At 40.1% G+C, this 17,284-nt stretch overlaps 1 protein-coding gene across 1 annotated transcript in view; it reads right to left on the reverse strand.

The window, feature by feature from the left end:
* The window catches only part of MDN1 (midasin AAA ATPase 1), a 164,956-nt gene that overhangs the window by 19,352 nt on the left and 128,320 nt on the right, over window positions 1–17,284 (reverse strand). Inside the window, exons 74-86 of the mRNA XM_077812817.1 lie at window positions 15,258–15,418; window positions 14,974–15,119; window positions 12,550–12,676; window positions 11,208–11,313; window positions 10,360–10,475; window positions 6,479–6,964; window positions 5,459–5,688; window positions 4,407–4,553; window positions 4,038–4,210; window positions 3,188–3,349; window positions 2,538–2,675; window positions 1,634–1,775; window positions 634–809 (exon numbers count right to left, since the gene is read on the reverse strand). Of these exons, the coding sequence (XP_077668943.1) occupies window positions 634–809; window positions 1,634–1,775; window positions 2,538–2,675; window positions 3,188–3,349; window positions 4,038–4,210; window positions 4,407–4,553; window positions 5,459–5,688; window positions 6,479–6,964; window positions 10,360–10,475; window positions 11,208–11,313; window positions 12,550–12,676; window positions 14,974–15,119; window positions 15,258–15,418 (2,310 nt within the window). The remainder of the gene's footprint in view (window positions 1–633; window positions 810–1,633; window positions 1,776–2,537; window positions 2,676–3,187; window positions 3,350–4,037; window positions 4,211–4,406; window positions 4,554–5,458; window positions 5,689–6,478; window positions 6,965–10,359; window positions 10,476–11,207; window positions 11,314–12,549; window positions 12,677–14,973; window positions 15,120–15,257; window positions 15,419–17,284) is intronic.

The raw sequence follows: 17,284 nt of genomic DNA on the forward strand, positions 1-17,284 counted from the left end.
GGGATCCAGGTGCAGCTGGTTGGGGCTTGGTGGAGTGGGGATCTGGGTGCAGGTGGCTCGTCAGGGTGGTGCAAGTGCAGTGGGGCTTGGCGTGGAGGGGTGAGGCTCAGTGAGAGAGGCTGGGTATGAAGAGGTCTGGATGAATGGGGGTTGGGCGGATGGAAGAGCAGCTCTCCTCCCCCTGCAGCTGAGGAGCGATGAGTTGGGAGTTTTCAGAGCTTCCTGTAGCCTGTGGAGAAATCTGGGGGATGCATCTGACCGGCCCCAGATGCCATGCAGGGGAAGAGGAAGTCCAGTCCTCCCCAGCCCAGCCAGGACTAGGAGCTGAGTCCAGCACAGGGTAGGAGCCACCAGTTGGGTCTTCCCCAGTCCCGCCCTCTGTCCCAGAGTGATTTACCTCTCTACTGGCTGTCCTGGGCACCCAAAACATACTGCTGGAGAGGGTCATATGACTTGTCTTGTGGCTTCCCTGTCAGAAAGTCATTTTTCTGTGGGGAAGCAACGAAATCTGCGGGGGACATGAATTCTGCACATGCGAAGTAGCGCAGAATTCACCCAGGAGGAAACAGTTGTACACATGGTAATAACATTGTACTATTTTTTATTTATTTTGATCTCCTTTTGTTTTTTTACCTCATCCATTCCTGGTCCGGATTCTTCTGTTTTACTGTCATCATTGTCATTGTCCTCTTCATCATTGTCATTGTCATCACCCCAGAGCCTCTCATCCAGTTTATCAGCTTCAGCGTCACCAAGATTTCCCATCTGTTTATCCAGCTCTTCATCTTCATCTGATTTCTCACTGTCTTCTGTGTACAATACCACAACTCAATGGAACATGTCGCAACACTAATTCTGTCAAAGTGCTATATATACATATATATTTTTTTATTTAAAGTACACTGATGAGAAAATGCATTGACTCTGGACTTTTCCAAAATGTCACTTTACTCTGAAAAGCATTAAAAGATAGCCTCTTGCAATTCAAACATGAAGCCTGTTTAGAAGCAGCTGGTGATTCTATGCACACACAATCTACTAAGGCAAGAAATAATTTTGCCAAGTCTATCCTGTACAAGTTCTATTACAATATGCTGCTGCACAGCAAGCATGTGTGTTTTGCTGCAGGATTTTTAGTTAAGTGAAATTTGTTATGAATTATTATAAAGCACTGTAAAATCAAAATTTTCCCCCTAAAAAGTTTGCTCTATTTTCCTAAGTGACAGTCAAAAGTCAGTAACAGCCTATTTCTTTTGTACAAATATATTATAGCTTTGCTGAATATTGGCATTTACTGAAACACTCATTACTTTGAAAGACATCTGAAGTCATTAACCCATCTGTAGCACTGTGATAGGTCATTTGACAATAGGAAGGACAACCCATTCATTTGTTCCAGTTCCATGCATCTGTTACAACTGAGGATTGTGAAGTTGGCTGTAGTTTGTGTTTTGTAACTCTGACTTGTTACTATTTATACTTTATTTTTTTCTATTCTATTCTTAGAGTTGGTTTAAGAGTGTCTGTATGCTTTGCTATGTGAAAGCAGGAACTGTTACTGAATTAGTCAATTGCATTTCTAGAAACTACAAGAGTGATATCTTACCAGACTGCCTTAATGAAAGAAACAAACCTTTTTTGTCCTGTTCCCCATCATGCATTTTCCCTTCAAAGTCCTCTGACATTTCAATTGCATTGTCCTCTCCTTCAATGTCTGGTTTGGAGTCTGGATCCTCTTTCTCCTTTTCTTGACCTTTTTGATAAGTGTCTTCCACCTGGATTATTAAATCAACAGTTACAATGGGTTTGTTTTCAAGATTAATGCTTGGTTTAACATTACCTTGATAACGAACTCATTGTAACTATTTTTATCTTGATATAAAACCTAACTTCTTCGTTGAACAGTAAAGCATCTCCATTTGTTTCTTTCACCTAAATACAATCTGTATATTCTATTTTTTAGAACTTGAAATTAAAGAAAAAAAAAAACACAGATTTTCTCTTTCCATGGTTGTATTAAAAAAGAATTACCAACATATTCCTATCCTTTGAGTTTAGGAAGTTTCATATAAATCAAAATTGCTTACTGAATCCCTCAAAACATACCAGTACCAGAATTATAACCTAATCAATGGTTATATTAGTATTGCTGCCTTTTGTCATTTTTAAAAAGTATAACATTTACAGGATTGAAGGTCTGAACATTTCTACTTTCTACCGTCCTTTTCATTGGTAAAAATGTCCCAAAAAAAGAACTTGAACCTAACAGAAACTATTTTGCAGTGTTCAGCAATTTACAGGAGCCAAGAATGCTGCTTAAACATCGAATCTTACCCCGCTGGAATTTAGAAAGAAAAGGCAATTTACTCTGAAAGACCAAATTTACAACAAATTCCACTCACAGTAACCAATGTTAGGGTTATACTACAAATTTGGTTTGCTGTGGCTCATGCTAATCCTCAAAATAAATCTTGATTTCAAATAACTGACCAGCGATTCATTCCTAGTTATCCTTGAACCAAACCACACACACATACCTGGTCTTCATTTTCTATTTTGTCACTCACATCCTTCTTGCCTTCCCCATCTCCAATACCACCTTCCTCATAATCGTGGAACTCTGTTGCTCCCTCTCCAGCTGCATTCTCCATTAATTCTTTTGGCAGACAAAATCCCTACGAAAGGGAAACATATTTACTGATAAATAGTCAAAAATTAGTACTGACAAGTAAAGACAGTATAAGTGACAGTATTTTAAACAATAAGAACAAGAAATGTTATACTTTGAGATCCATTTCCTTATATTGGTCCTACTTCTACAGTATTTCTTCCTAGAAATATATATTTGTGCAAATTTGAATAAACCTGAATAGAAATCAATTGTTTCATTAGCAATGAAAAGCGTAAAAAAAAGACTCAAAATCTCGAAGCTGTCTCACATTTTTTGTTTGCATCCCATCTGGCACACTGTAACTCTACCACACTGCCGCTACATGCAACCAAGAAATGAACCAGAAAATCCCTGAAATCTCTTGAAAAATCAATGGAGAAAGCAAATTTTAGACATTTGTAAGTAAATTCAAACTGTACTTACACAATGTATATATTTACATTTAAACCATTGTAGACTTTTGTCTACATTATGTACAATTAATATCAATCTAATAATTTCTCTAAAGGTTCTTACCTTTTGGGTGAGCTCTGTAAATATACTAGTTAGAACAGAAAGCAATTTCCCAGTACTTCTGTGAGATGCCAAGGAAACAATGAGATAGAACAGGATAAGATCTGAATACTTGGAAAGCATGGGCATTAGGCGCACAAGTAAGTAGCAGGATTGATTGAAGAACTGCAAATTAAAGATAAGGGAAAAAGAGATTCCAGTCATATAACTCCATCTACGTTAAAATGAGTCCTCAGTCAGGGTAACAATACTGAAAACATAAATCCTTAAATCATGTGCTGCCTTGACTAACTAATGTGTCTGCACCATAAATCCAGTTTAGTTTAACAGGTGCCTTTTAGAAACTCTCCATCCTGAAAAATGTATTGTAACTATCTGTTCTCAAGAAATAACTGTGTGGAGTGAAGTGACTTCTTTTGTATCTCAATTTTAAGCCTAGAAAAATACACGAAAATATTTTTTCAGATACACAGCCATTGGACATATTTTAATTAAATTCCTTCGGTTTCTGGTGCTTTTTCTATCTTTTGCATTTCACAAAAGCCAAACCTTTCTTTCCCTATAAAAAGCAAAGGCTTGTCTATAAGAACAGTTAGTCGGTGGCAAGCTGGGATATAAATCTACCTCGCACTAGTCTGCCAGACATTAACTGTCCATGTGGACCCTGCTTCCATGCAATGGAAGTTCTACAGTGCACTTTGATCCACCCTGTTTTCACACATCTTTCCAATTCTAAGGATAAATGCAGATGGGATAGGTGGCGAGGCAGAGACAGTGAATATTTATGAACCCATGTTCAAATCTTCCTCCCTTTGGGACCACAATACAAAGAGAAAGGGAAGTATGAATTTACCTTGTGTTTGTCTGCTGTGCAATCCTCTCCATAAGATTTCAGTCTTTCCAGGAGTTCTGAAATGGCTGAAATTATTTTCTGCACATGCAGAGAACTCACATCAGCATAGAGGTCTTCATCCAAGAGCTGAGTTAAAAGCCCTGACTTGAGTCGGTCAGCTGAGGCCTCCTCCTCTTTGACAGAAATACAGAAACACAAAGTTATCAAAAACAGTCTCTACATTCTCAAAGTAAGAAATCCACCAATTCCTATCCTTATCAAGTTTTCATAGGTAGTTCCAATTAACATGAAATCTGTGATATTCAGTAACAGATGCTACTTAAATACAGGTGTAACCTAGGTGTGCATAATTTACACTCACAGACTTACCATCTTCCTCCGAGCATTTTTCTTCCTCCTTTCCTTCTTCCTGTTTTCTCTCCGTTAAACACTGGATAGCATACAGGACAACATGGATGGCAGTTTCTACTTGCACTGAGAAATGTTCTACAAACCCATCATCTGATTCTTGGTTCCCTTTTGAAACATAAAATAGCCATCTTAACATGGGAATGCATTAAATTTAAGTGCATTAGTAGTCGTCATATTTTCCTCATATACAGCACACATTGCTCTACATGATACACTGACTGGCACCTATTTAAACTGGGAGAGTTACACTTTTTCCAGGGATAGGCAATGGATGTTATTAGGGATGTGCTGAAAGCTTAATTAAACAAAGAGAAGCAGAGCACTCAGACTTAAAAGTTTGGGCAAGGAGGCATTTAATCAACCCTGCAGTGGTCCAGCAGTTCCAGCCCCAGCATCTGGGTTAAGACTTTGGTGTCCACTGCACATTGACCGGGAGAATCCAAAAGCATAGGAAGTTTAAAAGGACTGGTGCATCTGGGACCAACCAGAGATCTCTAAAAAGGTGGTGGGGGATTGTGTAGCAGGGAACCTCAAAATTTTTAGCAAAGCATTCCAACCTTTCAGGGGTTAGCCAAAATGAAATGTGGAAGGTTTGCCCATCATTAAAAGAGATACTCTTAAAGATCACACAAGACATTGACAATTCTTTGGCTTAAAATATACTTGCTCAAAGCAAGCTCATGGAAGACAACAGCCAACAAAATAGTCTTGTTAATTTTCTCCCACACAGTGTTGGTGAATGTTTACACTCATGGAATTATGGTGCACATAGTGCAGACAGGCACCATGCAAGTTTCCTCATACATCCCTCCCTAAGTTTTTTTTCTTAATCCTGAACTACAGCTACAAAATTAAGCAGACACTATAGACTACACAAGTTGTGTGATGACTTTGCAACGGACGAAAACTTCAGACGAGACCAAACTAGTTTTACTGTGCCCTAGGCACATTTAAACTCAGATGTCCTGAATTCTCATTTAAATTTCAAGATTTAGAGGAGCAGTCCTTACCATCACAGTCTGACGTCAAACTGAGAAGCTGGGTTTTCCAGGTAGTGAAATCTGCGGCAGTTTTATTAACTTCCCCTTGGATGTATTCTAGGCTCTTGATTAATGCCATCTGCTTTGTGGACTGCCTATCTTCCATCCCTTGAAGAACATATAAGGACTCTATGCTCTGCAACTGAGCTGAGACTTTCAACAAACAGCTCAGCCCTGAACTGCAAACTTCAAAATCTTTCCTGGAAGAAGAAAGAAATGGCATAATACTGAAAGAAACATACATTTAAAATTATGCCTTTACTCTTTAAGATGGAGATTACTTTATTTCCTAATGGAATAAAAGTCATGGAAACATGCACTGATGCCACCCATACGAAGTATAATATTGCTTAAAGGGTACCTGAAAAGGACAGATGGAGTATGTACTGCTTTGCTTCTTTGTGATGTATAAAAAAAAGCTCGAGATGGTGGTGGTTTGGGGTGTTGTTTTTTTTAAACTAAAAAAAAATTCTACTTTTATTTTTACATTAGAAATTCATGCCTTGTCTAAACTGGAACTATAGGAATAACAGGAGAACCAGTGGGATGATATCACTGGAAACCAGAGACAAACGCTGAGCAACAGAGGGCAAGGAATTTTTGGTTGGTTTATTAAAAAGAATTTGTTTGTTTTTGTTAATAACTATTTAACTCAAACAACAGAGAAACACTTAGCGGGAGAGGAAATCTTCATTAAAGACTCAACAAGCCTGCCTCTTTCAGTTAAGGATGTGGGACATCCCAATTTCTATCTGAGATTACCAACATGTACTCCAGCAAAATCAGGAAAGGCCAGACTTGACATCCCAAATATTTCTGAGGTTAAAAATAAGCAGGAAAAAAGTATATCTTTCAGATTCTTAAAAAAAATATTTCAAAATGCAGCAATATTGGCAAGCTTTTTAATTTACTTCCCAGGTGTATTGTTAAATCTTACGAATTCCAAAATGCACAGAAAGTATTTTGATTCTATGCATGCACACAACTCACCAGGAATAAAATAAGGTCTCACAAGACTGTTGTCTTAGTCTGTCTATATCTGCTTTCACGGTCTTAATCTCTGTGAGCATCTCAGTCACTCTTGCAGACAATTGCTGCCACAGCTGATCCTGTTTTCGCATCCTGCATCCGGAGGGCAGTTGTTCTGCAGTCACTGGAGATAGGTATTTTAGCTCTGATTGGATTAGATCAGGTATTCCCATCTGGGCATTTTCCAGATTCTGTTCAGTTCCTTTACACTGAGGAATGTTTGTTTTCATATCCGTCCTTACATCATGACTACAGATTAAAGACTGTTCTCTTGGGCAGCACTGTACAAACCAAGACAGCTGCTCAAGGATCATCATACATTGCATGGCAAGATGTTGCAGTCTCTCAGTCCACTGCTGAATACTATCTTGAGGAGGAAAGGCTACATTATATTCTCTAGTAACATTCATCCTTGAATCAATTTCCTGTATACAACTCAGGAGATTCCTGTTTAGAAGAGTCATACAAGAAGAAAGGTTAAAAAGACAGTTTGTATTCAAATATTGAATCACATTTCCTTAAAGTAGAATCTTAGAAACAAGACACTATAAAATTAGAAGTAGTAAAATATTGTTATAATACCACTTTTCCCATCCAGATACAAATAACTTTTATTAAAGGACATTTAGGATATTTTTAATTATTTCAATAGATTTTCTGATTGATTTGCAATAATCTCTTGAAAGCTAGAAAATGAAGCTTTGTTTAATGACTCCCCCCCACACTTTGTACACAAGAGTTCGTTGAGATCCTCCCCCATCAAAATACTGCAGGTTTATTAAAAACAAGGAAGATTAACAAACTCCCTAGCCTACATTCAATTATTCTTCACTTTCTTCCACTATTTAGAGTGGATAAATCCTACCAAGACAGCATTTTCCAAATGCTGTATGTTAGAGAACTCATGAAAAATGATCACATGAATCTGCCATAAATTTCAAGTGACAGCAATGCAGCTAAATATCTCTGCATACTTTATGCAGTCAGACTATTGCAAGGAATTATGTGAAGTACAGAAAAATATCAATAAATATTTACATTACAGTAGCACCAAAAGGCTGTAATTCAGATTGGGAGTCATACAAAAACCTAAGAGAACAGTCCCTAACTTAACATCATAGACAGTTCTATAGTGGTACAGAAAGAGTTTGTGGGCGCATGAGCAAGAGAGTGGAATTGGCAGGGATATCAATAACTCATCCAGAAGTGATTGAGAGTGGAATAAAATGCCTAAAGTCAAGGTATTTATTTTGCACTGGTGATAATTTTTTTCAGCCCAAGAGCTGCAAACCCCTACAAAATAACATCCAACTATACATGATTTTTCTTTTAAACTCTGCTGAAATTTCTGTATTTTCACTTGGAGAGTCGCGTGTTACTCCTGGGGGAATCCTGCACATCTGCAGATGCACAGAATTCATCTGTCCCACATAATATTCCCCCCCGCGCATAAAATGCGTTCTGCCCAAGAAGTGCTGCAGTTCCACCTTTTGCCCACCAGAGGCTGCTGTTGCCCCAGAACAGCCAGCCACACAGCACTTCTGGGGCAGCATGTATTTTCTGTGGGGAAAAGAAAATTCTATGCATGCCAAGTGCTGCAGAATTCCCCCAGAGTGCTCTCCCATTGATTTAGCGTGTCTTCAGCGGACCCAGTAAATCGACACTCGCTGCTTGCAGCCGTGCCAATCTACCGGTAAGTATAGACACGCCCTGAGACTTCCCCAGCAGCCAGCTCACACAACTTCTCTCTTTGTCACACTCACACCCCCACATATTCTGTCTCTCCCCCTCCCCCCTGCCCATGTACCCCATCTCTGCAGAGTGGGGGAGGGGAGACAGGGCTCAGGACAGAGCAGGAGAGCTTTCAGTGAGCGCCTTAAAAAGACAGCGCACAGCGTCTCTCAGAAACCTCCCCAGCAAACAGCACGCACACACACACACAGTCTCTGTGTCTCACTCACACACACAGTCTTTCACACTCACCTCCCAACACATACTTGTATTATTATTGTTGTTACTTCTTGGTACTTCATAAGAACGGCCATACCGGGTCAGACCAAAGGTACATCTAGCCCAGTATCCTGTCTTCCGACAGTGGACAATGCCAGGGGCCCCAGAGGAAATGAACAGAAAATCATCAAGTGATCCATCTCCTGTCACTCATTCCCAGCCTCTGGCAAACAGAGGCTAGGGACACCATTCCTGCCCATCCTGGCTAATAGCCATGGATGGACCTATCCTCCATGAATTTATTTAGTTCTTTTTTGAACCCTGTTATAGTCTTGGCCTTCACAACATTCTCTGGCAAGGAGTTCCACAGGTTGACTGTGCGTTGTGTGAAAAAATACTTCCTTTTGTTTGTTTTAAACCTGCTGCCTCTTAATTTCATTTGGTGACCCCTAGTTCTTGTGTTCTGAGAAGGAGTACTTCCTGCAATGCACATATATTCTCTGTAATTTTATTCTTTCTAAGTGCGTTATTTTAGTTTTTTGACTGGTCCATGCATTTAATAATTTTTATTTCTCTCTTACACTTAAATTTAATTCTTTGAGTAGTGAGTTCTAAAATGCCTAACCTGTCCTGGCTAGAGTAATTATCCCTATTGGTAACTTTTAAAAAATATATATTATATCTAGGCTTTTTGTTTCTACTCATGGCGCACATCCACACATTACCTCGGTGCACATAACAAAATTTATCCCGCACATGGATGGAAAAAAATTAAGAGAGAACATTGCTCAGGAGCTAGTGGTGTGACAGCGTTGAGCCTGGGGGAGGGGGACTGCAGGGAAACATGGGGATGGGGAGTGTGGGGCCGATGTGCCTGACTGAATGGGAGAGGCTTGGGGTCAGCCAGGGTCTGCATGAGGAATGCTTCCCAACTCCCTAACAATCCTCTCCCACCCCCCCAAAACCTCCTCCAGGTTCACTCCCAGGCTCTTTCCCTCTCACTCAGCTCCCCCATTACCCCTCACCCCCCAAGCATTCACACTACTTCTGACAAGTGCAGGAAATATAGTTTTGTATTGTAATTTAAATGAATTACTCAAAGTTTCATATTAATATGCCTAGTAAGGAATCTATTTGTCAAAAAATATGATTAGAATCTTTTTTTTTTGGTCTGTATTGTTACAGACATACTTGCTGACAGATATTTTGAAATAAATTACCACAATAATTGAAACTGGCATGATTGTATTGTTATTTTGACAAATAAAATATGCAGAATTTTTAATTTTTTGGCACAGAATTTCCCCAGGAGTAAACGTGTGTCAGCCACTTGCTAGCCAACTAATTCTCCCAAAAACTTGACAAGCTAAGATATAAATTAAACCAACTTAAGTCAGATCACAAGGCACTATCACTATCAAATGGCTTATGTTTGACTACCGAAGGATGTTGATATAATTTTATATTGTGATTCTTGTCTGGTCTTCAGTTGTGTAGCTCTCTCATTTCTCTTAAATGTTTTGATTCTTGGTAGGCTATTTGTTTACTAAATTTTCAATCTGCTTGCCCAGATTTGAGCTCAGTTGTGACTCTTGCTCCACATTTTAATTCCAGAAGGTGGAGCTGTTAGTCTACTGAATTAAACACATTAGTATTAGAGTCCAGAATGTTGGTTCGAAATTGATGTTTGCACCAAGAGTGGAGACAAATGTGATCTAATCACAATTCTTTTCCTTTTATTTGAGACATCAGATGTATAGGCAAAAAATACAAAACACAGAAGAGAAATCTGTTCCTTTTATCATGCAATTTTCCATCCTTTTATAAATATTTATAGTCAACCTCCTCTTCACCATTTTAAAATAAGGCTATATTAATAAAATGTGAGATACCTCAGTATAATCCACTGTTCTGTCAAGGCAGTGAGTGAGCTCCTCTGCTTAACAAGTGTCTTCATAAGGTGTGCAGTGAATCCTTTACATCTATCAATGCTACCTAGTCCAATTTCCTGAAGAGAGGTGGGAGAGCAAGCAAAAGTGACTAAAACTGTGTTCAATTACATCACACTGCCTTGGACTGTGAGATCTAACAAGATCACGTGCAAAACAGCATCAGGCTTAGTCAATGATTGGATGAGGGAATACCTGGAAAGCCTCAGGTACTGCAGAAAGTGCAGAATAACCATTCTTTCCCCTTTCAATACTAAACTAAAGCCCAGAAAAGGTATAGGCACTTTGCTGTTGAAGGTGTTATCTTTTGCATGAGACACATAATGGAGGCTCTGACCAAGTCTGATCATTATAAATCCCAAAGCATGTTTCATGAAAGCAGAGATACCAATGCTATTGTACTGACCAAATTCCACACTGGATAATTTGAATTTTGTCTACCTAAATATTTTCCACAGTGCAAGAGAGGCTAATGGGATTCCTGTATATGTACAACGCAATAAGCAATTCGGGATGAAAGATGCTGTACATACAATATAGATTATTAAATAACGTCTTTGGTTATTTTTTAAGTTATATATTCACAAAACCAGAGACTCTCAATAGTTTTAAATCACTAAGTTGGAATGCAGTCTCCAAACCAGATTTTAAAGAAACATAGATCTTCTATGACTGTGACTCAAGTCATGCCACCCTTCAGAATCAGAAAATCCCAACTCCCAAGTTCAAAGTTGTAAAATAAAATTCAGATAAAAAGCATTCTCCATTTTTGCTTGCTGTTACTCCTTTACCTTGGCAGGTGCTAATAATGCTGTCTGAAGCCTAGAGTGGCGTGCAAGAGATCGATAGAAGTACTTCTGGCATCCATCCCAGACAGAAGAGATCTCTGTCAGCAACCTGAAAGAACATGGATAAGTCTGACTTTAAAGATATACAACGTTAGGATCCTGGAAAGTGTAACAGCAGGCCTGGTATCACCAAGCTTAGAGAAGCTGGATTTATTTGTGCATTTAGCCAGTAATTTTTTTGCAAGTTTATTAAATAAGTGAATGATCACACAAGTAAACAACGTTTTTTGGTTCCTCTATGCCTGTTTTAGGGGAAAAAAATACTAAAAAATTGAAGCTACTGAAGAATCTGAGTAGCAATTATAACTGAGACTTGGGTGACCCAACTCATCCCTATGTGACATTCCAAAATCACTCTACAATTTAAAGGGACACTAAGTTGGAATTTTTTTAAATGACTAAGGTTATGGCTACACTACACATGGCTGTGCAGTAACAGCCGTGCTGCTAAAAGCCGCACAGTGTAGCTGCTGTTTGTTGGCAGAAGAGGGCGCTCCTGCCGACAAAAAACTTCCATCCCCCACCAGTGGCAGTGGCTTTATAAGCAAGAGAGCGCTCCTGCTGATAAAGCGCTGTTCACACCAGTGCTTTTTGTCAGTAAAACTTTTGTTGTTCGGCGGGGCAGGAGAGAGGTTTTAAACACCCCTGAACGACAAAAGTTTTGCCGATGAAGTGTCAGCGTAGACATATCCTTAGTCTAGATTCCAGTACAGAATTCTTTGTCCTTATTTTGTTGTTGAGAAAGTAATATTATAAACAAACCCCTACATTTGGAAGGGCTATAAACCCTCATGCTTCAGGGCATAAGACCAAATCTGATTGAGGGATTTACAAAAAATGTTTCCCTAGGGGTAGGTTAATCCATAACTCCCTGCTTTGGAGACCTTGCATCTTCCTCTCAAACATTTGTTGGAGACAGGAAACTAGACTAGATGGACCACTGGTTTGATCTTGAAAAGGAATTCCTATGGTTCCAGATTTCTAAACATTCGTTTAAAAAAGTAAAAAGTGTTTTTCTGCTTCCATTTTGATTGAAAAATATTTCCCCCTTAAGCGTTTTTAGTTATAGTAAAATCATAGGTGCTACAACAATAGGAGTAACATTTTCAGTGTTTACTGATCATATATTTAAAGTAAAAGTAATTCATAGATGTAAAAAAAACCAAAACCCTAAAAATAATCCGAAAAGACTGGGCAGAACAAGTCATTTCAGATGCACTTCATTTTGTAACTTATGTTGACGGTTAATATTACAATCCAAAAGTATAAAATGCTAAGTACATACTTGGCATCCAATTCATGTGTGCAGTTGACTAGGGCTAGTGCACTGTGTAAATCCAAGGGGTGCAGGCAAAGCATATCCTGAGGGTCTTTTGAACGAGACCAAGCAAGGCCCTTTCGATATGACAAACCTAGAAAGACATTAAAAAAAACAAACCACTTATACCATGTCTTCATGCTCTGGTACTTTGATATACAGTATGAGATCTAGTCAGTACCAATTACGCTAACACACACAAAAGGTTTCAGATACTTCTGAGGCCAATTGCCCTTTAGGCAACCATACGTTAGTAGCTAATTCAGGATTATGATGGAGAAACACACAGGAAAACACTGAATGAAGACAAGTAGACAGTTAGCTTAGGGGTGATTTAAAAATGGAGAGTAGTAAGACGTGGCAGAAGCAAACCAAAAAACCTGCATCTGAAAGGCAAAAACTGAAGTGTCAAATAAAACCAGGGACAAAGACAATCAGTCTTCACCCTGTTATTCTTGCAGTTGTTTTGAACTGGATTAAGTGTAATGTTGCTTTCACACAAGCCAACTTAAATAGTTCTTTCAAAGCACTTGTGAATATAATTTTTATAGTCAAATAAGTATTATATAATAGCATCAAATTATTTCAAGTCACAACATCATATACCAAGTTCTCAAACAAAATGGAGAATAACCACGGCAGCAAGCACACAGCACTTTCCCCATCTTACACGAGGAAACTGAAGCACAGAAAGGTTAAATTCCCATGGTGTTGCAGTGGTAGGGGTGGAAATAGAACCCACATGTGATATCCAGTCCAGTGCCCTAGCTACCAGAAACCACCACCTGCCTACAACATTACATCCATTGACCAGCAACCTTCACGCAAAGTATTTATTTCACTAGAGTTATCACAGACCACTATCAAAGGCACGAAGTCCATCTATGGGGACAGATTCCACTTAGAGCCATTCATATATATGGCCATCTAAATAAAATAGATCTTGGTATTCTGGGAACTACTTATACAGCATGCCCTGAGAAATGTTCTCTTTCAAGTATTGCCAGCACACAAAAATCATGAGCCAAGCCCCTCAGAAGTAATGAAATTGGCTTAAAAATCATGAGATTTTAAAAATAATACATTTAATGCTTTTCACTTGCCTTGTGGTCTGAGCCTTTAGGGCGCACTTTAGTGACTCGCTTGGATCACACTTCCAAGGTTTTCTCTGCAACTATAAGACCTAGGAACTTAACTTATTTTTAATGAAAGTTGAGAATCTCACCTAACCACACGCCTCCAGAAGCTGGGGCTTTAAAAAGAGACACCAAATAATATAAGACTCATGATAAAAATCACAAGAGTTAGCCACACTGTGACTTGCAAACCTATGTTTCTGGCTAGAGATTGGTAGAATAGGGATAAGGGAAAAAGAAAAGGTTTAAAGAAAATGTTGATAACAGCCATCCATTGTGGCCTATTACAAAGTATTTAAAGTTTACCACACAAACGTGTAAGACAAAAAAAGCCTAAAGTGTCAGGGCATTAAATTGGGCAATCAGCTTCTACCAGTCAGTCAGTCAGTCTATAAGGTCACTTACTGTAAACACAGTTACTCAGCCAAGAGATAGGCAAGAGAGACTTGGGTAGGATGTAAGGCTGGGGAAAAGCTGAGGTTTAAAAAAAAACTTCAGGAAGCTGTTGAGAAGGCTGCTGGGGCCTGAGGGCCAGTAAAACAATTACCAAGCTAAGAGACGCCACAGAGAAACACTGAGAAGTATTTGCTTGTGTGGAGATTCCACATTTTGTTAATTTCAGTGACCCAGGACAGCTTGTGAAAATGAGTCAATGTGACAAGAATGGAAACGATGCTGGACCAGTAGCTTTGGAGCTCTCCATTTATCTTTAGAACTTCCTGCACTGCCTTTCTAACATGCCTTAGCTTGTTCTTAAGGGCAAACAGTTCAGCCTTAATGTCCATTTGTTCCTTAGCTTCTCTTCCAATATCAGCCACTGAAACGTAGGCCCTTGTTCACTAGGGATGAGACTGGAATCACCAACTCATTTCACATTAGCTTTGAATCAGTAAATGGGTATGAGCTATAGAGTCCCCTCCCACTTCTAAAGTAGGACAGTGGCCACTGACTAAATATTCTGAATAAATTCTTTGAAACAGAAATCATATTGCATACAATGTAATCCAACACAATTGAATGGAAGGTCTGTTCTAATAATCCTGACTGACACCAAAATATTGACCTACATGAAGCTTTGATACACAAATCCAAACCAGTTCAATACAGGTTTACATGCTCATGAAAACATTATGCACAATGATGCCTCAATTTGGAGAAAGAAACTGGTATCATTCAATGTGTGTGTTTATTAGCAAAAGTATTCATCCTACATCTTCTGAATTTTTAACTCAATCACATTTAAACTAAATCTCACCTGTTGTAGTAAGGCTTTTAAAGAGATCTGATAAGGCCCGTTGTTTCTGCATAAGAATATGTTTGACCTCTGACTTCTGCTTTTCCTTATCTGCAGCCTGATTAATTGTTAAGTTCTGCAGTTCAACCACAGAGACAATGATATCACCTGTATGAGAGACAGTAGGAGAGAGACTTGAAACCTCAACATGCATAAACTAATTATGGAAAGGATCTATATACATAGCTGATTAAGAAAATGCTCTAGATTTTTTTGGTCAGGTAGTCGTGTATTTCCAATACTCCCCTGTAAACTGCTCAAGACTCTCCACCAGGTCTAGAAATGAGTTCTTCTTCATAAGAGTTGCACATAACATCTTCATTCGCTTTGTAAGCTTGGGCAAACGACACTGAAGAGATTCTGTATCAAACATAACTCCACCATAGCATTCTTCTAAGAGCACGGTCTGTGAAATGGAAGAAATCAGCATCCATATCAACAGACAGCTCCACGTGGATCATAGCTAAGGCTAAGATTATGTCACGGAATCTATGACTTCCGTAACATTTTCTGCTTCAGCCCTGGAGTGGCAGCGGGGCTGGAGCTGTCAGCCAGCAGGGCCATGGAGCCCTGAGGGTGGTAGGGGCCCCCGCAGCTCCCAGCCGCCATGGGGGGGGGGGCACAGAGCTCCGAGCCATTGTGGGCGGTGGGGAAACTTGAAGCTTTCAGCCACCGCAGGTGGTCAGAGACCCAGAGCTCCAAGAACTCTCAGCTGTCGCAGGTGGGACCCCGAGTTCTGAGCCACAGGTCCTGGAGCTCCGAGCCACCAGAGCGGGTGGGGGCCCCCGCTGCTCCCAGCCACCATGGGTGCTGAGGGGGACCCTGAAGCTGTCAGCCACAGTGGCAGTGGGTGCTGGACCCACCCTTCCTTCCCCAGGGTTCCAGGAGCGATGGATTCTTCTAAAAGTGGGGGGGCCACTAGGCTCCCGCCCTCCATAGCCCCACCTCTTCCCCTCAAAGCCCCACCCAGGCTAGAGCTGGGCCGGGGAGCCTGGGCCCCTCCACTTGCCCTGGGTTGGAGGCCAGAGAGTAGCCCCCGGCCCATGTCCCCGCCACCCGTGTACTCCGCCCAGGGCAGGTACAGGGTCCGCGGCTCCTCATAGCTGCCCACACAGCTCTTAACCTGACCTGGCTCCAGCTTGGTCTGGGGGCAGGACCTCAGGGGCCGAAGTAAGACCCGCCCAGGCAGCTGTGAGGAGCCGCGGGCCCTCCACCTGCCCTGGAAGGGGGCCCAGGACACAGGCCACGGCCATCCACTTTCAAAACTGGGAGAGCCAGGGCCCCTAGGGCCCTCCTCCCTCAGCTCAGCCCCATTGTGTCAGTTACTTTTAGTAAAAGTCAGGACAGGTCATGGGCTTCCATGAATTTTTGTTTATTGCCTGTGACCCGTCTGTGACTTTTACTAAAAATATTCACGACAAAATCTTAGCCTTAATCATAGCAACTTGCTGTAAGCCAACACTAAAGCTCCATATACAGCTGAAACCCAAAACATTTTATATCTAGTCAACATATAATTCAAAAGTGTTGTGGCTTAATCAAAATACTAAGTTCAATTCCACATTTTGTTCACACCAACACTTGGGGTAAGTTGCAATATAAATACCATATCTCAATGTCTGTACTTTGATCCGTTAAACTTTTACCCCCAGTTGGGGAGATTGCAGATTATGTATTCCTTATGCCACCCGTTCCTAAAATGAATTTCACACCCCTTGATAACCTGTACTTTATTCCCTGATAACCAGAAACTTCTATGCTTAAACTCTGTACCGTTTTCTTTCTACTTCAACATCATCTTAATAAAATTATTAAATCTGTTCTTACCAGTTTAATACCTGTTTCCCAATCCACAAGACAGGGATAACCATACTTATTTACCCCCACTCTGAAGGGCTGAGAGATTTAGTTGGTATCTGCAAACAGCTTTAAAGATACTCAGATGGAAGCTAAGAGTTAACTACAAAGTAGCATAATTATAAACCACTGAGAGTGTCAGGAGTTATCTCCAGGGCTGGTTAACAGTTATTCCTCAGGGCTTTCTCAACTCGCTTATCACTTGCTGTGGTTGTTTCATTCTCTCCAGGACAGAATTATCTACATCATTAAACTAGTAAAAACAAGCTAATAGTTGATAATCAGCAACAATATATGCTTCTATTGAGAGGAATACAATAACGTAAAAGTGACTACATTAGAATTATATCAGATCCCCTCTCAGACTGCCATACTGAAGTAATAATGCAAGGACAGAGAGGGAGAAAAAAAATAA

Source organism: Eretmochelys imbricata, chromosome 3 (genome assembly GCF_965152235.1).
Source record: "Eretmochelys imbricata isolate rEreImb1 chromosome 3, rEreImb1.hap1, whole genome shotgun sequence".
Classification (NCBI taxonomy): Eukaryota; Metazoa; Chordata; order Testudines; family Cheloniidae; genus Eretmochelys; species Eretmochelys imbricata.